This window comes from Malania oleifera, chromosome 2 (assembly GCF_029873635.1).
Source record: "Malania oleifera isolate guangnan ecotype guangnan chromosome 2, ASM2987363v1, whole genome shotgun sequence".
In the NCBI taxonomy this organism is placed as follows: domain Eukaryota; kingdom Viridiplantae; phylum Streptophyta; class Magnoliopsida; order Santalales; family Ximeniaceae; genus Malania; species Malania oleifera.
In genome coordinates this window covers 55403556-55426670 of record NC_080418.1, presented here as the reverse complement: position 1 = coordinate 55426670, position 23115 = coordinate 55403556, and the positions used below count along the sequence as shown (strand labels likewise).

Here is a 23115-nt window from a genome sequence, read left to right as displayed (position 1 = left end):
CCTCCAACTATAATAAGGGAAGTGTCGGAGGACGAGGCGTCGAGGACTAGGTTTGGAAGGCAGAGGTAGTGTATCTAGGCGAGGAGCTTGCAGTGGCAATTATTGCATTTGCACGCATTGTGGCAAGCAAAACCACACTGTTGATCGCTGCTGGGATTTCCACTAGAAACCAACTTGGGCTAATAAGTCTATTGCTGAGGGTGACTCCATTGTTGAAAGTTCAAGTGCACCTAGCCACTCCATTGTGGAGTTGAGTACATCATCTACCATACTACTGTGTCCCAAGAATAGTATAACAATCTTGCCCGCATGGTTCAACAACTCCAAACTCATTCTTCTACATTTAATGCTATTGTGGCCCATTGAGGTACACCGGGGCTTTTTTCTGTTCATATTCTTTTCACCCCATGTTATTGATTATGATGCCTCCTCCCATATGACAAATAGTCCTAATCTATTTCAGTCCTTGAAACCCATTTACTTTACACCCAAAGGTTACTCTTGTTGATGGTTCAGTGACACTGATTTCCGGTTGTGGCAATATTCTCTCGTTTCCTTCTATGCATCTTCTCTCTGTCTTATATGTGCCTAAATCTCCCTTGAACCTATTATCATTTAGTAAATTGACAAAATATCATAATTGTTTTGTGACCTTCTTTCCTTCTCATTTTATTATTTAGGATCTCCAAACATAGAAGAGGATTGATGGAGGGCTTGAGAAGGATTTCTTGTACTATTTTGATGGTGGTGGTGGTCAATGTGATTCTTGTCATATCGCTTCCTCAATTTCTACTCGTTGTGCTTCTCTTCATCAGTGGCATGCTCACTTAGGTCATCCATCCCTTCAAAAACTTCAATAAGTTTTTCCCATTCAAGTCTATTTCTCGTTTTGAGTGTACTACATATCCGTTGGTAAAGTGTGTTAGGACATCTTTTTTGTCTATAATTGAGTCTCATAGTAAATTGTTGTTTTCTCTATTGATTTTGATATTCAGGGTCCATGTAGAGTCAAGAATTTGATTGGTCATCAATATTTTGTGTCCTTTGTAGATGATTTTTCATGTTAACTCGGATTTTTTTTGGTTGTTAAAAGACTGGTTGGAGTTTTTGAATGTATTTACTCAATTCTACTAAGAAATAAAATCTCAGTTTGGCATTGATATTCAAATTTTTTCGATCTGATAATGCACTTGAATTTGTTTAAAATGAGCTTCAATCTTTTTTCTTAGCCAAAGGTATTATTCATCAAACATGATGTATACATACTCTGCAACAGAATGGAGTTTTTGAAAGAAAAAATTAACATTTACTTGGCATAGCACTGTCTCCTCCTTCATATGTATGTTCCTAAAACTTTATGGACTGATTCTCTTCTTACAACTTGTTTTTGTTTAATAGGATGCCCTCTAGTGTTCTAGGGGGCCAAATATCCTTCTTCATCGTGTATCCAAAACATTCATCTTCTCTGTTGTGCCTTGTGTATTTGGTTGTACATGTTTTGTTCATGTTGCACATATTGGACAGGACAAGTTCTTCTCTCGTGTTGTTAAATTTGTTTTTGTTGGGTACTCGAGAACTCAAAAAGGTTATAAATGTTATGATCCCCACAGTCGCAGGAAATATGTTAGTGCAGATATCACCTTTTTTGAAGGGACCTTATATTTCTCTAGTGCAGGGCCCTTGGATGAATCTATTTCTAGTCCATCAATGATTTTTGATTCCCCCTTATGTGCTGATCCTCCAATTTCTTCTATTATGACTCTCCAAAAATCTTCAGTTCCTCTCCCAAATCCATTAGATATTGACAAAGATAAACAATTGAAGGTTTATGAACGACAGAAAGCAAACACTAACATCACTACCACCATGCAGCCACCTCTTCCACCCATCATTGTTTCGACTTCTTATTCTAGAGATCCATCCCAGTGTGACTTGGATTTGCCCATTGCTAACCGGAAAGGTACTTGAACATGTAAACGGTCTTTAGTTATTGATCCTATTGCTCATTATGTTTTAGTTCTTTATCTTTGTAGGCTATGCATTCTTTTGCCTAGTCTATTTCCTCTGTTTTTGTTCCTTCCTTGCATGTTGAAGCGCTTGTCAACCCTAGGTGAAGCACTAAAACATGCAATGGATGTAGAAATGGATGCTTTGACCACTCTAGGGACATTGGACTTGGTTGATCTTCCTCTCAGTAAGGAGTTCGTTAGGTGTCATTGGGTAAATATCTTCCTGACGACTCCATTGAATAGCTTAAGGCTCGTTCGATTGCCAAGGGGTACACGGTACACCCAAACATATGGTATTGAACTATTGATATTTTTTAGACCTTCACTCATTTTGCTTGACTAAATTCTATTCGTGTGTTGATCTCGTTGGCTGTTAATTTTGATTGGCCCTTATACTAGTTGGATATGAAGAATGTTTTTTATATGGAGAGTTGCAGGAAAAGGTATACATGAAGCAACCTCTATGGTATGTTGCTCAGCAGGAGGATGGTAAAGTATGTAGGTTGTGTAAGGTGATTTATGGTCTTAAGTAATCTCCTCGAGCTTGGTTTGAAAAGTTTAGTGGTGACCCCTACATTTGGCTTCATCCAATGCTATTTTGATCATTCAATGTTTGTCTGCAAAACAAAGGTAGGTGTGGTACTTCTAGTAGTTGATGATATTATCATCTCTGGAAGTGACTAGAGTAGGGTTGCAGATGTTAAGCAATGACTTCAAGATAAATTTAAAATCAATGACTTAGGTACTCATGTTATTTTCTTGGAATTGTGATTGTATGTTGTACGAAAGGTTTGAGTCTTATCTCAGTGAAAATATATCTTGGACTTGCTAAGTGAGATTGGTTTGTTAGGAGCTAAACCAATAGATACTCCTATAGATCCTAACATGAAGCTATCTAGGGATGCTGGATCGGAATTTGAGGACAGGCATTGATATTGGTAGTTGGTTGGCAAGTTGATCTACTTGACTGTCACTAGACCTGGCATATCTTTTGTAGTAGGGGTGGTGAGTTAGTTTTTGGAAAATACCAAATAACCACATTGGGATGCTGTTTGTAGGATTTTGCGGTATCTCAAGGGCTTTTCCGGCAAAGGTTTGATATATAATGTAAGGAAAATAGTGAGATCATAGGATACTCTGATGTAGATTGGGTTGACTCTATTGATGGTCGAAGCTCTACTATTGGATACTCGACCTTTGTGGAGGGTCATCTTGTTACTTGGCGTAGCAAGAAACAAACTACTGTAGCTAGATCTAGTGTTGATGCTGAATATCGAGTTATGGCTCATACTATGAGTGAGGTTATGTGGCAAAAATCTCTTATTTTAGAGAGGGAGTTTTGGTAACGAAGCCAATGGATATGTTTTGCGATAATCAAGTTGCCATTTATATCACTAGCAATCTAGTATTCCATGAGAGGATAAAGTACATTGAAGATGATTGCCATTTTGTGAGGGATGCTGTATTGAAGAAGGTCGTGAGGACTCCTTTTGTGAAATTTGTGGATTAGTTAGGCAATGTTTTCACAAAGCCTTTATTTAAGCCTGCCTTGTCTAACAGTTGTAACAAGCTGGGGTTGGGTGATATTAATACACCTCTAGCTTAAGGGGCAGTGTTAGAGGAGAATGGGTTATTTCAGCAATTAGGTAATGTGAGTGGGGGTATTTTTGTCCAGTTAAATTTTATTATTAATATGTAAGAGGGCAGACCCGGAGCTGTATGTAACTCTCAAGGATACTGCCTCCTCTCTCTTACTTTCTTCTTCTTTTCTTTTCTTTTTCTCTCCATATCTAACTTTACAGCAGTCACAAAAAATGAAGCGGCACCACCAAGTGACGTTACCTTCAGTGGACCACAAACATTTGAGTATACCAGCTCAAGAAACTGATTTCTTGGAAGAAGGATGATGCTTGAAAGAGATCCATTTTTGTTTTCCAGCCAAGCAATGAACACCTTCTCAATTTTTCTCCTTTTAATACTGAAAGTAAATTCTTCTTGGCTAGACAATGAATTCCCTTTTCACTCATGTGAGTCGGCCTCTTGTGCTGCAATATTTGAAGTATTATTGTTCACAACTGCATTCATCTTATACTCCTCATTCTTCTTGGCTAGACAATTCCCTTTTTCACTCATGTGACTCGGCCTCTTGTGCTGCAATATTTGAAGTATCATTGCTTTCAACTGCATTCATCTCATGCTCCTCATCAAGAGTATAAGATGAGAAGAATTCCCTTCTTAATGTAAATGACAAGAGGCACTGCTATCAACCACCCAGTTTGTCTTATCACAAACAAAATTAATCACATTCTCATCACAGACAATAACAAGATCATGTGAAGTAGTGGCGGCAACACAATCATCATTGTCATTGTCCTTCTTCTCACGTTTGCTGTTTTCAACACTATGCTCTTTTTTCCCCTTATAACAGTATTTCTTGATTTGTCCCATTTTACTGCAATGGTAATATTAAAGATTCTTGTACCTGGACTTGGATTTACTCCTCCTTCTGCCTCTATCATATTGTCCTTGACTCTTGTAGTTGTTTTTCCCCCTATTCTCAATAACCAAGGCCCAAGACCTCAAGCTGAGATATTGGTGCGCCTTGGGTCCTTCATCTCACCTCCTCTTTAAAGCACCGCACTTCACATGGTGAGAACACCATTAGGAGCAGAATTAGTCAAAGATACTTGAAAATTTTCCCAAGAATCAGGTAGATTATTAAGCAATCAAAGTCCCTGAATTTCATCATCAAATTTTACACTCATTCCAGACAACTGGTCAAAAAACCCTTGAAATTAATTCAAGTAATCAGATATAGAACTCCCTTTCTTCTATCTTAAACACATTTCTTGTTTGATCAAAAAACAATTTATTATTTCCTGATTTTAAAGCATTTAAGGTTTCAAGCTTATCCCGCAAAGTTCTAGTTGTGTCTCATTAACAATGTGATTCAAAAGATTATCTCTTATCCATTGGGGCCGAATAAAGCCATAGACTCGCTGGTGTTCAAATTCCCATAGCAGCAAACACCGGTAAATGCAGATTTTTGACAAATAGAAGATCTTTCATTTTTTCCTTTCTGTTTATGATAATTTGTGCCACTCGGGCAGACCATTATACTCAAGTTTTCCTCCATCATCTAAACAAGCTTAACCTAGAAATAAAGCCAAGCTCTGATACCAGACTATTGGAAAGAACACAATAACAGTCTTTGCTGCTTGTGTGAATCTGTGAAGAGCAACAAAAACCCAACACCCAATGCAATATGAATTATTGCCAACAAGGCAGAAGCAAATAAGAGTAAGAATTGGAGGGATATCACCCCAAAATGAAGGTTGCTCTCCTAGTAACCAAACTAGCTCTAGAGGTCTTCAAAATACCAAGAGCATAAGCAGTGTTTGGCCTTGTGCAAACAATTGCAAATGTCAAAACTTACAAATGCTGAAGCATATAGGGATCTTCTCATCTCTTCCTTCCCTTTCTTGGTGGAAGGACATTGCTGATTAGTAAGAGGAGAGCTAACTCTCTTCCTTTGTCCATGTTGAATCTTTCAGGAGCTTCCGCAATGTACTTGAATTGTGTAACTGCTTGGCTTTTCTGTCATCTTTGATTGTTACCTTGATTTTCTTTGCTGGCCCCAAGTCTTTCATGGCAAAAGACCTTCTCAAATCTTTATTTAGCCTGTCAAATCTTAGACATATCATGGCAAACAGTTAGCATATCATCAACATAAAACAATAAAATAAGAAAAAATCACAATTAAATAATCCATTATTGGACACACAATTGTCACAAGTAGTTTTCTATAATCATTATTCTTCATGACCGATTCAAACTTCTTATACCATTGCCCAAGTGCTCGCTTCAAGCCATGTAGACTCTTCTTTAATATGGCGAATCAGATTTTCTTTATTTTTGGCAGAAAACCCCCTTGTGTTCATTGTATTTTTCTTGTTTCAAGTCACCATGGAGAAAAGCAATAGTCACATCCATTTGCTCTATCTCCAAATCCATATTAGTTACTAAAGTGAGCACAATTCTTATAGAAGACATCATCACAGTTGGAGGAAAAATAACATCAAAGTCAATTCCCTGTTTCTGGCTGAAGCATATTGCAACCAACCTTGCCTTGCACTTGGGATATAAACCATAGCTTTAAAACCTGGACCGGTGAGCAACTCGGTGAAGCCACTGGGTCGGTCAAACTGGTTGAACCGCTGGGTCAAACCGATAATCGAACAGGTAATATTATATAAATAATATATATATATATATATTATGATGATGATGATGATGATAATTATTCATAAAAGTCAAAGAAAAAATTAAATAATAATGAGAAGGAATTTGGTTGAATTATTAAAAAATTATAAATGGGAATTTGAAGGCCCTCTCTCTAGATGTTTGCATGCTCTGTTATAGGAATTCTAAAATGGCCTCTCTACTCTTTTTGCACTGTGATTTTGCATGGAGGATTTGCAATAAATGTTTTGTTTTATGGAAGAGAGTTGGGTTTGCCCTATTCAGTGGAAGATTTGTTAATCACTTCTTTTGAAGGCTTTGGAAGAAGGAAGGACAGGGCAACTGTATGGAAGTGTAGCAAGTGTGCAGTTTTATGGGGTATTTGGTTGGAACGGTATGCTCAGATTTTTCTGGGAAGAAGTTGAATTCGTATTTGGTGTGGGAAAAGATTCAATTCTATGTATTGGGTTTGGAATTTTCAAATAAGCTAGTTTTTAGGGTTTAAATGGGATTGGAAGAATTGGTTGGTTTGATTTCTTTTGAAGAGGACTGAGGTGTTCTTGTTGAACACCAAAAAAGGAAGAGGATAAAGTGCCGAGTTCTTATCAAACGCCCATTGCTCTGGTTGTTGAACCAAGAACTCTGGTTGTCGAACACCAAAGAACCGCTGATCAAACAGCAAGACTGCTGGCTGCTGCTGATTGAATACCAATCACCAGATGGAGGGCTCTTTGGTTGCCTAACCAGAGAGAAATTTAGGTGCTGGGTTGCTAAACTTCAATGAGGAGTATAGGACTAACATGTCGAAGTCCAGGGAAGTCAGGTGCAGATTCCACTGAATTTGTTCATTGATGGGATGCCGAGAGCTATTTTGGTCCAGTTTTTGAAGACTTTGTCCCAAACATAAACCTTGGGGGGCCTTTGAGCCAAGAAAACATGTACTAGGCCATATTATTGAAGCCCAAAAAAGGGTGGGGGGACCCAATCTAGGTAACAGAGTAGGAACCATACGATTCTAGTTACGATTCTTTGATTCCAATTCTATAATTCTACCAATTCTTTTACAATTCTACTTGATTTTGATTTTGTTGCGACTTGGATCATTTGGGTGAATTTGGACCATAGAATCGTACGATTCTATGATCAAGATCGTGATTTTAATAACCATGAAAGATACATTGTTTCGTTTATTCATCAAGTTTTGATGTCTCATCCTTAAGAATGCACACAAAAAGGTTCTGCAACCAAACACTTTCAAACTTGTTTTGGTCTGTCAACTACAAGGGAATGCATTGAAAGTGTTTTATCTTATTGACTGTTGTACCTCATGCCACACACCAAAAGGATCTTGGCAACTTGGCTTGTGATAACATGCATATTGCTTTCTTTACTGGAGTTCAGTCATTCTTTCTACCAAATTATTCAACTGAGGAGTGTCTAATGTGAATGCCCTGCACTTTGCACTAATCAAATAGCTTTAAATATACACCATTATCTGATTGGATGCACTTTAATTATGTGCCTCCCTCTTTCTTAACACTAGCATGGAATTGCTTAAATACATCTAGCACTTGGTCTTTGGTCTTCAAGGCGTAATCCCGTTTGTTTCTGGAATGATCATCAATAGAAGTAACAAAGTACAATGCACCACTAAGTGTTACAGTTTTTGGGGTTGTCTAATGCCGAATGCCTTGTGCTCTGACTCATCAAATGGCTTTGAATATTGACCACTATTATTTGATTGGATGCACTTTAATTTTTTCCTTGTCTCTCTTTTAACACTATCCTAGAGCTGCTCAAACACACCAAATACTTGGTCTTTGATCTCCAAGGTGTAAACCCATACTTTTTTCTTTTAGACGATCATCAACAAAATTAATAAAGTACAATGCACCACCAAGTGTTCTAGTTTTTATAGGACCACACATCTGATGTATCAAATGAAACATTTGACTTTCTAAATGGAAAAGATGTTCTTTTCTTTTGCTTCCCAGCTAAGCAATGTTCACAAGGCTTTGGAGACATACCTTTCATTTTGGTAGAAGCTTTTTAATGACTAGAAATCAATTCCTTCCTAACTTATGCGTCCAAGTCTTTTGTGTGAAAACTCTGAAGTTGAATCATTATCCACTACACTAACCATGTCCTTACATAGTTTTTTCTGCACTAAGTGAAATGTAGAACACTTATTTTCTTTGGCAACAACCATATAAATTTACTAAGATTTCATTGGCTATAAAGGTGTTGCAATAGCCCTTATTTCAAGCTTTCTTGTAGAGACTTTATTCAAGCTAATGTCTAGAATATGTTTCACATTTGACAAAATATAGGAAAAAATTTAGTATATTTTTTCAATTTGCTTTGTACAAGGGTGAATGGGTATATATATAACAGATAATCTTTCCTACAATTAATCCATAAATTAAGCCTTAATTGATGGTTGTCACTATAATTGAGGCTTGACTTTCCCTCCTATAATCACGCCATAATTGAGGCTTGACTTTCCCTCCTGCAATCACGCCAACACTCCCCCTCAAGTTGGTGCATATATATCTCGAGTGCCCAACTTGCCAAGTGAGTTGTAGAAGCTCTTGCAACATACAACTTTTGTAAGTATATCTGCCAACTGGTCTTCGGACTTAACAAATGGAAATCGAATTTTCTTGGCTTCAAGATTTTGTTTGATGAAGTGTCGATCTACTTCCACATGTTTGGTTCGATCATTCTAGACTGGATTATGAGAAATATCAATAGCAGCGTTGTTATCACAAAATAAGTCCATCTCGTAGCTTGGGGCAAAGCCAATTTTGGTTAATAGTTTTTGTAGCCAGAGAAGCTCACACAGACCCTTAGCCATCCCATGAAACTCAGCTTTGGCACTCGATAATGCTACCGCCTTTTGCTTCTTACTTCTCCATGTAACCAAGTTCCCCCCAACAAACATGAAATAGCCTAAGGTGGATTTTCTATCTGAAATATTCCCTGCCCAGTCAAGATCTGTATAACCTTCAACTCTCAACTGGTTGTTTCTTGAGAACATAAGTCCTTTTCTAGGGGAGGACTTTAGGTATCGGAGAATCCGAATCACCGCATTCATATGATCTTCACTTGGACAATGCATGAATTGGCTTACTATACCCACTACATAGGCGATGTCAGGTCGTGTGTGGGAGAGATAAATAAGTTTCCTAATCAATCTCTGGTACCTTCCTTTGTCTGTTGGCACTTGGTCTAGGTATTCTCCAAGCTTGTGATTCTGGATTATTGGTGTATCTGCAGACTTACAATCCAGTAATCCAAATCTAATAATAAATCTAGGATATATTTTCGTTGGGAAAGGAATATGCCTTGCTCAGACCTAGCAACTTCAATTCCCAGAAAATATTTGAGTCCTAGATTTTAATCTCAAATTTCATCGCCAATTGCTATTGAAGTCTTGCTATTTCTTTAGGGTCATCCCCTGTAATGATCATATCGTCTACACAGACTATCAAAGTTGTTATCTTACCTCGTTGACGTTTTAAGAATAGTGTATGATCTGACTTGCTTTGTTGAAAACCTTATTTCTTCATTGCCACGCTCAGTCGCCCAAACCATTCCCTAGGAAATTGCTTCAAGCCATACAAAGTTTGTTGTAGCTTGCACGCAATTTTAGTTTCAAAGTTTGCCATATATCTTGGAGGAACATCCATTTATATTTCTTATTCAAGATCTCCATGGAGAAAGACGTTTTTAATGTCAAACTGGTGCAATGGCCACTCAAGGTTTGCTGCAAAAGATAGCAAAACCCCGACAGTACTAAACCTTGCCACCGATGAGAATGTCTTTTGATCGTCTATGCCATATATCTGCGTATAGCCCTTAGTTACTAGTCTTGCTTTGTACCATTCAACTGATCCATCGGGCTTTGTACTTGATGGAGAATAACCATTTACACCGCACTTTTTTTTTTTTTCTTCAGGTAGGGAAACAAGAATCCACGTCTCATTTTCAGTAATGCCTCCGTTTCTTCCTTCATAGCTTGAACCCACCTAGGATCTTTTAGAGCCTTATCAACACTTGTGGGAATATGGTATGAGGAGAGTTCATTCACAAAGTTCTTGAGGGGTTTGGATAGCTCCTTTATAGAGATGTAATTGGCAATTGGATATTTCAATCTTTGTTCCTCCACTTCCGGAGAATATCTGTTTGGTGGTTTGCCCCGATTGTGCCTGAAAGGTAATTTATAGCTAACAAGAGTATCCTCCTCATTAGACATGTGAGGTGTGTCAGAAGAGCTTATCTCAATGATATTCTCAGGAGATGGGTCGTTGGATACTGAGGGCTTGGGGGATACTGATACCTCAGGAGGTATTGCTACTTCAGTTTTCGGAGATGTCGGCTTTAGATTGGGCTCCTCAATGATCAATTGAGGGGCATTAAGCGTTGTATCAGTGTCTTTGAACCAATCGAATGTCAACCAATTCAGCTCTTCTTCTCATGTCTCCTCTTGAAGAGAAGAATTGGATGCGATAGGAGAATAGAAAGTGTCGGATTCAAGGAACGTGACATCTATAGTCACATAGGTGTGCTGAGTAGTTGGATCGTAGCAGCGGTACCCTTTTTGATGTACAACGTATCCCAAAAAGAGACATCGAATGGCACAAGGATCAAGTATTGTGCGCTGGTTCTTGTGAAGGTGACAAACGCAACGCAACCAAAGATTTGAGGTGGGAACATTAGTATCATGGGCAATGAAACATAAGTTGACAAGACTTGTAGCAGAGTCTTACACCCAAGGACTTTGGAGGGCATGCGGTTAATAAGATAGACGATCGTGGCAACAACAACATCCTAGTGGTGGTTAGGCACATGAGCTCCAAGTGAAAGAGCTCGAGTAGTTTCAAGGATGTGGCGATTTTTGCACTCCGCAATACCATTTTGCTGAGGGGTTTGGAGGCATTGGGTCTCATGAATCAGGCCATGGTGTTGGAAATAACCACGGAACGATTGATTCACATTTTCTTTACCATTATCGGAACGAAAGATTTGCATCTTAGCGGTGAACTGAGTTTTAATCATTTTATGAAAGGATTGAAATACATGAAAGACTTTGTATTTATGTTCAAACAAGTAAATCCAAGTCATTCAAGTGCAATCATCAACGAATATCACTAACCAGTGGAAACCAGACATAGTAGATTTTAGGGAAGGACCCTATACATCTGAGTGAATCAAAGCAAAAGGAACGTCATTCTTATTCATACTTAACGGATACGTGACTTGATGACTTTAGCTAAAATGCAAGTCTCACATTTAAAGTCCAAAATTGACAAATTTGAAAATAGATCAGGAAACACATGCTGTAGATAACCAAACGAAGGATGGCCTAACCGACGGTGCTAAAGCCGAATCAGTTCTACTCTGAGGTTACTCGAGTGGTGCACGTGATGTGCTCGACCTACACTGAAATCTTCCATGTAATAGAGCCCCCCCCCCCCCCCAACCTCTTTTAATACCACTCCCAATGATCTCTTTGGTGAGAATATCCTGAATAAGACAAAATGTAGGATAAATGAGCACAACACAATTCAGGTCTTTAGTAACTTGACTCACAGATAGTAACTTTGCGAGAAAGAGAAGGCACGAGTAAAGTATTAGATTGTGGTAGGGCTAGTGACAACATTACAGTCCTAGCCCCGGTTACCGAAGAGATGATTCCAGTAGCATTGGCGATGCTAGTTTGTCGAGGGCGTGCTGAGACAAATCATTTGCATCAAATGTCTTATGGTTTGTTGCTCCAGAATCAAGTATCCAAGCGCTGTAGTTAGCTTCTTTAGTAGAACGGAGGAGAGCATTACTTGGGTTAGAGTTTAATTTATTGACTGGAATGAGAGAAAGATGTGGTTCGGCTGCAGCCACCGCAGCCTTGCCCGTGCCTTCTTCATTCCCAATTGCATCACGACACTTTCGAGCCTGGAGGTCGTGCCATCAATCAGGATACCCGTGTAGCTTGAAGCATGTCTCACGGGTATGCTTTGTATTCCCACAGTGAGAGCACTTAGCTCCATCGAAGGTGGCTTGGGATTTGGAATCGGATTTGCCAACATGTAGAGAGAGAGACCTAGAGGGTGCTGGAGGATGCAAGCCATGTTTGAAGCTCTTGGACGCCAGAACCGCTCCTGGTGTATCATTGGGACTACCAGTCATCACTGCTTGACAAAGAGCTTCCTTACGGATGTGTGCATAAGCTTGCTCCATTGTTGGGAACGGTTTTATGTGCAGGACATCACTTCGGATATGGTTTAGGCAGCCATCGAGACCATCCAAGAACACATATACTCGGTCTTCTTGAACTAGAGTATTGTAGTGTTGAACATCAGTTGGGCATTCCATCGGGTTTGGTTGGAAAAAGTCTATTTCACGCTAGAGGCCTTGGAGATCATTGTAGAATTTTTCAAGAGAGCCTCCAGCCTGTTTGAGGCGAGTCACATGTCATCGGAGATCATACACCTGGGAGGTGTCGCTACCATCAAAGTACGTAGTAGTAATTGCATCCCAGACCATTTTGGCTGTTAGAAATCGAATGAAGTTACTGATAAGGGAGGAGTCCATGGAATTAATCAATCGACCTTTAACAATAGCGTTGTCTGTGCGCCATCGTCTAAAAGTAATGTCTATCAGAGGAGGTTGAGGGAGATCGCCGTTTATATACCCTAGGTTGTCTTTGTCTGAGATATACATCTCGACAACCTGGGACCAAAGAGCATAGTTGGTGCCATCCAACTTGATACCAATTGGTGCAGTAGTAGTATCGATGGTATGAGTCGGGATTGAAGCTTTGCTCAAAACTTTAGTCCTTTTTATTGTCAATTCGGCTAGGATGGAGTAAGATGGAGATTCATCAATATGGGAGTCTGCATCAGCCATGGAGGGAGAGAATGTCTTTTTGAAAAAATGTGGTTAGGGAGCAGGAAAAAAACAAAAAACAAGAGGGGTATAAATCTAGCTCTGTGGATGGTGTGTGTGTGTGTGTGTGTGTTTTTTTTGTTTTAAATTGAATAATTGAGGCTATGTATAAGCGGGCATCGTCTCCATTTCTTAATTCCTCACTCCCACTTCTCACAAATCCTTAAAAAAATAATTCTGCTGCCCAATTCAAAGATGCTAGTGAATGGCACGTGCTTTGGCCTTTTGAAGGTAGCCTACGCCCCTAAGCTGCAATTGCAGTTGGAATGGTTTTGAAAACTCTCTCTGCATTCAAGCCCGCGAGTCTGATTTTCGAAGAGAATGTAGTTCCATAGAGATTTCGGCGGTGTACTAGTTCAGTGTGAGGATGATTGTAGCTGATAGACGTGAAGTTGATCGTGGATGATCGCAGTTGGTTTGGCGAGGATGTTCGCAGCTGGGGAAAGTGTTGTCGTTGGCAGAGTACTTGCTGCTCTTGTTGCTGACAAAAATTGATTCCGGGACGTCTTTGCCGATGAGGTGAGCCTTGGCCTTGTCGTCGAGTGGTTCAGTAATGAATGGGTGTGTCTGGGTATGTCGTTGTCGCCGTCATCTGGGCGAGAGATGCCTGTAAAAAAATTTAATCAGCAGAGGTCCTACGACCTTGCTCTGATACCATGACAAAATATAGGAAAAAATTTGGCATATTTTTTCAATCTGCTTTGTACAAGGGTGAATGGGTATATAACTCTATATATAACCGATAATCTTTCCTACAATTAATCCATAAATCAAATCTTAATTGACGGCTATCCCTATAATTGAGGCTTGAATTTCCCTCCTATAATCATGCCATAATTGAGGCTTGACTTTCCCTCCTACAATCACACCAACAACATCTTTGAGAATTAGCATGTGGCTGTTGTCAGTTTGCAACAACACATCTTTAATGCCAACAATTGTTGATAAACCATCACTTACCATCTTTTCAACACTAAAATCATTGGGTGTATATGATATAGAAGAAATGTTGGAAGTAGCATGAATAGAGCCACCACTATCTGTCATCCAATTAGTGTCCTAGCAAGCAAGATTAATTTCATCATCATAAACAATAAGAAAATCATTAATAGCAGCAATTATGTCTTTGCTTTCATCTTTATTGTCATCCTTTTCCTTTCTTTTTCTTTTTATAAACCTTTGCTCTTGTTGTTCCACTTTTAACAGCATTTCTTTATGTAACATTTCTTACCACAAGCAAAGCATTCAATATCTTTCCTTAAATGGGTTGACTTCTAGATTTGTCATGATTTCAAAGGCTTGAGCTTTTACTTCGCCCTTTATTTTCTGTGACAAGAGCTGTGACTAAGAGGATGAAGAATATGCAGTTTATCTTCATTCAATACGCTGTGTCTTGTCAAACTTATAGACAACTGTCAGGGCCGATTTTGTGGTGGAAACTCTAATAGCATCCCAATTGTTTGGAAATGAATTGAGCAGCCATAAAGCTTGCACATCATAAAAACTATTTAGTGATCCATTGATATATAGTTCCTTATATTTCGATCAAATGATTAATAATAAGAATGCCATCTTTCTGTTTCAAATTCATATGCTTCTTTATCATATACAATTTATTCTTTCTTGATTTTTTAGCATAATGCTCAGCTAACTTCATCGGAAGTGAGTGTGCTTCAAATTCTTTGGTCATGTGGTTACATTGTCATCAACACATTGGCAAATATAACTACATACTTATCTATTTAACAATTTCCAATCTTAGTTTTATTGCTTGGTTTGGTCGACTCACCAAGAAAAGGAGTGTGATAGCTTTTGCAATAAAAAAGGTGCCCTCCATTTCTCCTTACTGAATATGACAATTACTCCCTTTCAACTAATTATTCTACTAGTTTTCATCTTCATTACTACACACTAACCAAGCTTTGATTCCACTTTTGGGGAAGGGAGGTACGTAGGTGATGGCCCAAACATGATAGTTCAAGATAATCCTTCCCCTGATTCAAATCAATACTGAGTAGTCTTAATTACCAAAACTAACACAATCAGCAGCACAACTCAGCCACACACACAATGAGGACACATGGATTTACGTGGAAAAGCCTTCGGTGTGAAGGGAAATACCATGTGACCAAAGTCCAATTCCAGTCTTCTGCTATATTAAAATAGTAGGTTAAAATAAGTCTTTCCTAGTTCAAACTATAGGAATAAATTATGATCATGAAAAACAACAAATTCCTGGCACCCAATACAGTATGAATGATTTGATATGAAAAAATACAGTATGAATCATCGCCAACAAGGTAGAATCAAACGAGCAAAAAAAGGGAGAGATCCTACCCAAAAATTGAGGCTGTTATCCCAGCAACAAAATCAGCTCTGAAGGGTTTCAAATGACAATCACAGAGTGCAAAATGAAGAAGAATGAGTTACAAACTTTATGTAAAAAATTCATCTTAATCAAACAAGAAACTGCTTTCCAGTTGTCAAGATCAAGCTGAGTGCACAGGCCCCTTCAACCCAGAACTTTCACCAAAGTATTTTCTTCCCTCTCTCTCTCTCACTCACTCTCTTGGCTGTCCGAGGCATGCAGGAACCAACACCTTCTGCCAGTAATTGCTTCCCATTTAATTGATTTTGCTTCTTCAAATATGACTACTCATCTTCCAAAATAAGCCACAACGAACCAATAAATGAAAAAAATTCCATTGCATGACAAGAAGTCGGCTGCCACTAAGAATAAATATCTTCTTCCACTTGGGCATGGACCAAGACATTTACGTGAGTCACTCTATATATATGTGGACCATCCTTCACATGTGAGGGAAGCCCACTAATATCTTCTTATGTTACTGTTCTTGTTACAAGTTCCAGAGGGACCGCACTGACACTTCTTTCTAGACATCTCTTGTTTTTCATGTTGAATCTTCAGTATGGTTCTGCACCTTTAGGATTCATACACTTCTAAAGGTCCTGCAAGTTGGCTTTCTGAAACACATACTGTAGCCAAACTCCTAATGAACTACCACTCTTCATTTTTTGTAAAATTCTAAACAAATTCTAACTACACGTTGCTTTGAGATGGTGAAAAATGGTTAATGAGGTCTGGTGTTAAGAGGGGCTTTGGTTATTGTATCTGTAAATGCTGGTGGACTCCCTAATTCTTGTGGTACATACTTTTGTATTGAGTTAAAAGTGTGTGTTATCCGTGCATCTAACGGGCTTTGTTTCTTCACTGAACATAACTTGATGTTGATCTCTGGTTTTACAGAGGAGAAAACAGAAGAGAGAACAAGGAGAGCTGCTGCGGCAGCTCGAAGATGGAGGGAGTATTCAAGGCGGGGTGTTGATAAACCTCCCACCTTCAAACTTCCTGAAGCTGTTTCTAACCAGGAAAAATGACAAGAATTTCCGACACCTTATACTTTCTATTGTTGCATGTAAGTAATTAATTTATTGAAAATTATCATTTGAAAGCTGTGTTTCCTCCTGCCTCTGGATATAATGTATATAGGATGCAATGAGATTATTAAATGGGAAAAAATATATTATGTAAAAGGTCTCCTAGTCTTCCCATTGTTTATTTTGGTGGTTGCTTGTCGGGGCTGATCCCATTTCACTTTTCAGGGGGAGAATACCTTTGCATACAATCACCACAATGTGTCCGATCATTATTGCTTTTTTCGAGTTTTCTAAAGGCCACCAAATTAATTAGTTTAATTAGGAAACTGAAAGAAAGCGTGGAGCGTTTGTTTTGCAGAGGTAGATTCCCATAAAATATGGCATCCTATTCTCACCTTTTCATGGATAAGTCTTATGAGTACCCTACTATGAAAATTTTATTTTTTGGACTAAATGGTCCTCATTTTGGCAAGAGTTGTTAACAGAGGGTCTTGTGGAGAGATTATAAGCATGCGTTGTTAACGGAGGATCTTGTGGAGAGATTATAGGGATTTTTTTTTTAATATTTGATATTTGGTTTCCACTGATTATGAAATACTAATAATTCTAGCCTAGATTTGTGTATGGTAGTAACTACCTTCCTAGAATAGATTTTTTTGTACATACTTTATAAGCATACCCTTGTATTCTGAAAATTAGAAGGAAAATAAAAAAGAATGATATTCCTCTTTTCAGCATGGTATCAGAGCATATATTCTAGGACTCTGTGATTAAGAGCAATGGCACAACGTACTCCCTTATTAAAGAGTTCCCAAGGCGAGAATTCAATTCTTGCAGACTTGGCCTCCAGAATATCACAAATGTTGAACCAGCCACCAACCTCGCCGAGTCACGAATCTGTTGCCACACCGATTGGCATCAAGTTGGATGACACCAATTATGGACATTGGTCCCAGGTTGTTGAGATGTACATCTGAGGCAAAGACAAGTTATGATATATAAATGGAGATTTTCCACAACCCCAAGAGAGTGATCCTAATTTCAGACAATGGAGAACAAAAAACGCAGTGGTGAAGGGATGGCTGATTAATTCAATGAATCCCAAATTGATCAGCAACTACATCAGATTCCCAACGACGAAAGCAGTATGGGATGCTATTGGTGCAACATATTTTGATGGCGCCGACACCTCGCAAGTTTATGATCTCAAGAGGAAGGTGATGAGGCTCAAACAAGGTGGAGGATCTATTGAGACATACTACAACAATCTTAAGGGCCTATGGAGAGAAATTGATTTTTGTCGCCCGAATTCGATGAAATGTGAAATTGATATACAGAGGTATAATTATGTTGGCCTAACAAGACTTAATCTTGTTTTGATGATAACAAATCAAGGTTACTTAACATGTCTATGCAAGTTTGAGTTTTAGGACTTAAGTGATATTATGGTGTCAAGTGGATATACTTGAAGAGTTTGAATGTAAAATCACACTTGGGTTATGAGACATGATGAACATGAAGGTTCAAGTCATATGAGACATGAGGCTCGTTGAAGCAGTGCTTAAAGCTCAAAAGACATAGTGGAAGCTTCACAACATGAAGACTTAGACACTAAGATTAGAAAATTTTATGGAAGTCTCATGTAAGTGCTTCAAAACTCAATATTAATTGATTGAAGCTCCTAGGATATGCCATTGGACTTAGATACCTGAATTCATCCATGGAAAATATCTTCTCAATGTCCAAATTGAGTTTTCAAATATATGAATTAAGTTTGGAACCAAAAATATTGAAAAACAAGTTTTGCTGAAAGGCAAGCGACTGATGGTAAGTCATCAGGCGACTGTGGTATTTTTGTGTTTGAAAATATTTAAACAGAATAGGTACATGCGACTGATCTATCGGGCACAAACAACTGACCCCATTCTAACTTTCAGAATACGCTGATTTTAAAAGAGCACAGGTGACTAATGTGTGTGTTTAAACGTTTAACAGCGCTAATCTTGTTTCCAAATCTTGCATGAATGATTTCCAAATTGAAATAAAATTCAAAGGAAATTTTTTGAAACCCTAGTACACTATTTAAACATATTATTCTCGCACATTAGGGCAAGAACACCGATTGAAAAAGTAAACGACATGCACATACTTCTGTATACTCTTGTCTGATAGGCGACTGCTGTGTTCTTGGTTGTTTCACTTCGAGAAACTGATTTGATCTTTGAAAACTCGCATCTTTAATCAATTCTGGTGATATACTTCGAGCTTCAACTTTCATATTGTTATTTTGAAGCATTATTTTGGAATCTAACATGCACTAATCTACTCGTTTGAGGAACTTTTCATTGTACAAGCAAGTTTTTGCTGTTTGTTGTATTTTTTATGGTTTAGGGATTGAATCGTTTCCTAGAGAGAGGGGATTCTTGTTAGAGAGGCGAACTCCACCTTTGAGGGAGAGAGGTTGTAACTTCACCTGGTAACGAAGATGATAAAAGAAATTCTCACAATGGGTTGCTTGGGGCTAGGAAGTAGGCTGCGGCCGAACCTTGTAAAAACAACGGTGTTTAGCTTCTTCTTCCCTACTCTTTTTACTTTTTGCAAGATATAACCTGCATGCTTGGATATATTTTCTTTATCATCTTGCCAAATATTGAATAGTACTGAATATCGAATCATAGTAAATATCGAATCTTGTTGAAAATTGAATACTTGTCAATATTAGATACTTTAATCATCAACCAGCTGAATATCCATTCTTGTTAAATGTTGTATTGTGCTGAAAATCTGAGTTTGGTAAATATTAGATCTTGTTAAATACAGATTGGTTGTGATTGAACTTGTATCCATTTTGAAGCATAAGTAGTAAAGTTTGTTTGAAGAATAAGAACCGAAATTAAAACAAGAGACATAAAAAAAATCAATTTTGAAAGAAAATGTTTTTATTGCTGAAATTCAAATCTTAATATTGATTATCTCATTGAGGCATAAATCGAATTACTGAATTTATTCTTGAGTACGTTGTGGTGAACCTTCTTGAATCAAGCTGAAAGTTATATTTCGAACAAGTTCTCAACGGAATGTGTTATCTCATACTATAAATTTAGATTGTGTATTAATTTCTATATTCATATCTAAAGGCTCATGATTGACATAATTTTGATTGACACACACACACACACACACAGATAGATAGATAGAATAGTGAAGGGTTGAAGTAAATAAATTTCGTAAATAATTTTAAATAACCCAATTCACCCCCTTCTTAGGATTACATCCTAATTTCAAATTCTATTTTATAGGAGGATAGAGTTTATACATTCTTGGATGGACTAGATGATCATCTTGACAAGATTTGAGGAGATGTGCTTCAAATTCAGCCATTTCCTATAGTAGAGCAGGCCTATGCATATGTTTGCAGGGAAGATCTAAGGCATGCAGTGATGTTGATGAAAGGAGATGCCATGCCTAGTGCTGTTTTGTTCTCAAAAGGCGAACATAAATTATAGCACCAACTTTCACTTCAGATTTTGTCCAATGGAAAATTTAACACATTAAAGTCACAAGCAGAGGGAGGGGGGGGGGGGGGTGCTACACACATTGTGGGCATATGAAACATACTAGAGACATTTTTTATAAACTACATGGATATCCAGAGTGGTGGCACGAACTCAAGACAAAAAGGAAACGTGAAGCTGATGCAGACGAGATTCAGGGTCAAGCCGCACTTGTGAACATTGAATCTCAACTATCCCTCATACCACAAGGGGACTCCTCTCCTACTACTACAAACAAATCCGTGGCTCTAAATGATCCAGGCAACCATGGTTGGATTGTCGATTTAGGGGCAAGTGGTCACATGACATTTGATCCACAAGATTTTTTCAAAACCACTCAACAAAAACAAACATGCGTTGCCAATGCTAATGGAATAACATACCCAGTTACAGGGGCTGGAAGAGTGGCACTTTCACCCTCTTTGTCACTATCAAATACTTTACTAGTTCCATCTCTTTCAAATGAATTATAATCTATAGGCCAAGCTACTGAGGAACTGAATTGTTATGCACTAATGTATCTGAGTTTCAATTTGTTCTAGGATATTCTCACCAAAGAGATTATTGGTCGTGGTACTAAAAGAGGAGGGATGTACTACATGGATGATTTTAGCTTCGGTCGGGCAAATATTGTGCATCAAGCTGGTGACAAAGAACGACATATTTGGTTGTGGCATCGTCGACTGGGGCATCCATCATTTTCTTACTTAAAGCATTTGTTTCCAAGTTTGTTTTCCAATTTACATAAGTCTGATTTTAGATGTGAAACTTGCATTCTAGCCGAGGGTCATCGTGTATATTATCCAATGAGTTTAAAAAAAATGTGAAACACCATTTACGTTAATTCATTCGGATGTTTGGGGCCCGACTCCCATTTTAATTTCTTCAAGAGTTAGATGGTTTGTGATCTTTGTAGATGATTGCACACATATAACTTGGCTTTATGTGATGAAAAATAAGAATGAGGTGTTTGGAATCTTTCATTCTTTCCATAATATGATCAAGACACAATTTTCTACTAAACTCCAAATTCTTCGATTTGATAATAGTGGAGAGTATGACAATAATGAGTTACGAGAATATTTCCAAGCATATGATCTTTATCATGAAACCACTTGCTCTCAAACACCGCAACAAAATGGTGTTGTGAAACGAAAAGACAGGCATATCCTCGAAACAACCCGAGCCCTTTTAACAGCAACACATGCACCCCAACGATAATGGGTAGATGCAGTTGGTACTGCTGTTAACTTGTTGAATCAAATGCCATCTTGAGTTTTGGACTTGGAAACTCCATTACAAGCACTTGCTCATCATGTGTCATTGCCTTCTGTCTTGATGCTTCCGCCACGCATATTTGGTTGTGTTGCCTATGTTCATCTTTATAAAAATCTATGAACAAAGCTTGATCCATGTGTTGTTCGTTGTGTTTTTCTGAGGTACGCAACACATAAGAAAGGCTATAGGTGTTATAATCCCACTATGAGACGACTTTATACTATGATGGATGTCACTCTTCCTGAATATGAAACTTTCTGTTGGCCTAACAAGGTTTAGAATCTTATTTTGATGATAACAAAACAAAGGTACTTAACATATTTGGTTAAGTGAAGTTTTAGAGCTCAAATGCTTTCATAGAAGATCAAGATCAAAGTGTTAGAAGAGTGTTATTAAAAGCATGGACTTAAAGATAGAAGATTTGATGAAGGTAAAGTATATTGAAGAAAGAAGTCAAGATATACACAATGAATGGAAGCAAATGCATGAAGACTTAGTACTTAGAAAGCTATAGTTTATAAGAAGTCTCATGTAAGTACTTCACGATTTTAATATAATTGTTTGAAGTTCTTAGGACTTAGAGACTTGCTTTTGAAAACCATGGAAAATATTTTTTAAAAGTCTCATTTAAGTTTTCCAAGATCAAATGTTAAAGTGTTGAAGTCAAAGTTTTTGAAAATTCATAAAAGTTGTAAGCTCAGGCGACTGATGTTGTTTGATCAAGCAACTGACCTTTTTGTACTGACAAAGCTAAGTAAACAAAACCAAGATAGGCGACTGATCATTTTGGCTCAGGTGGCTGACTCAGCACTGTGTTTTAAAATACGCTGAATTGTAAAAGCTCAAGTGACTGACTCAGCACTGTGTTTCAAAAATTCGCTAAACTATAAAGGCTTAGGCGACTGACCCTCAGGTCACAATCAACTGACCGTTGTATTTTAAATTTTTAAATTTGATTTCTTGGACTCCAAACTTGGAGAAAACTTGGGAAACACTGCAAAAAACTTGTGGAACACAAATACATGCTTTCTTACTCTATAAATGCATGTTATTTTCGCAAATCAAACACAACAATCACAACCATCAAGCATACATATCTTGCAAACTCAAAGCTCTATTGTTGAAGTATTTTATGAAGTTCTTGCTATGCTTGTGCTAATACAACTCAAGATTTCTGATCGGTTCTATTGAGATTTTCAAATCAAATCAGAATCTCGGTGATATTACTGAGCTTCATTCATTCATATTTATTATTGTTGTGGTATCTTGTATTTTACTTGTACAAATTTTGCTCTAATTGGGAGTTTCTCTTGTACGAACCAAAGTTTATTTTGTTTCTTGTTTCTATTTTTGACTCTTTAGGGATATTGGATTGTTGACTTGCAAGAAGGAGTATTCTTGTTAGAGAGGGGTCTCCACCTGATAAGGAGAGAGGTTGTAACTTGGAAAGGAATATCCTCACAGTGGTTGTTTGGGGCAAGGACATAAGCTGTAGGCCAAACCTTGTAAAAAACTGGTCTACAACTCTTCCCTTTACTTTCTTTAATTTATTAACTCCGTGTATGTTTAATTGATTGATGAAGAATCGGTTGATTATTGGGAATTTCTGGAACATTTAACAAAGGAACTATATTGATTGGTTGGTTGTAAAATCAGATTATACTTGAATATTGGACTACTGAACA

At 37.9% G+C, this 23115-nt stretch overlaps 1 protein-coding gene across 3 annotated transcripts in view; it reads left to right on the top strand.

Annotated features, from left to right (window-relative positions):
* LOC131148818 (chaperone protein dnaJ C76, chloroplastic) overlaps positions 1-23115 on the top strand; it is a 52529-nt gene extending 29414 nt beyond the window's left edge. Inside the window, exons 9-10 of one of the 3 annotated variants that reach the window (XM_058098747.1) lie at positions 16468-16636; positions 22793-23115. In XM_058098747.1, the coding sequence (XP_057954730.1) occupies positions 16468-16598 (131 nt within the window). In that variant the 3' untranslated portion in view covers positions 16599-16636; positions 22793-23115. Of the gene's footprint in view, positions 1-16467; positions 16755-20694; positions 21042-22792 lie in introns of those variants that run through there. The other 2 variants (XM_058098748.1, XM_058098746.1) reach the window with 2 other exon arrangements.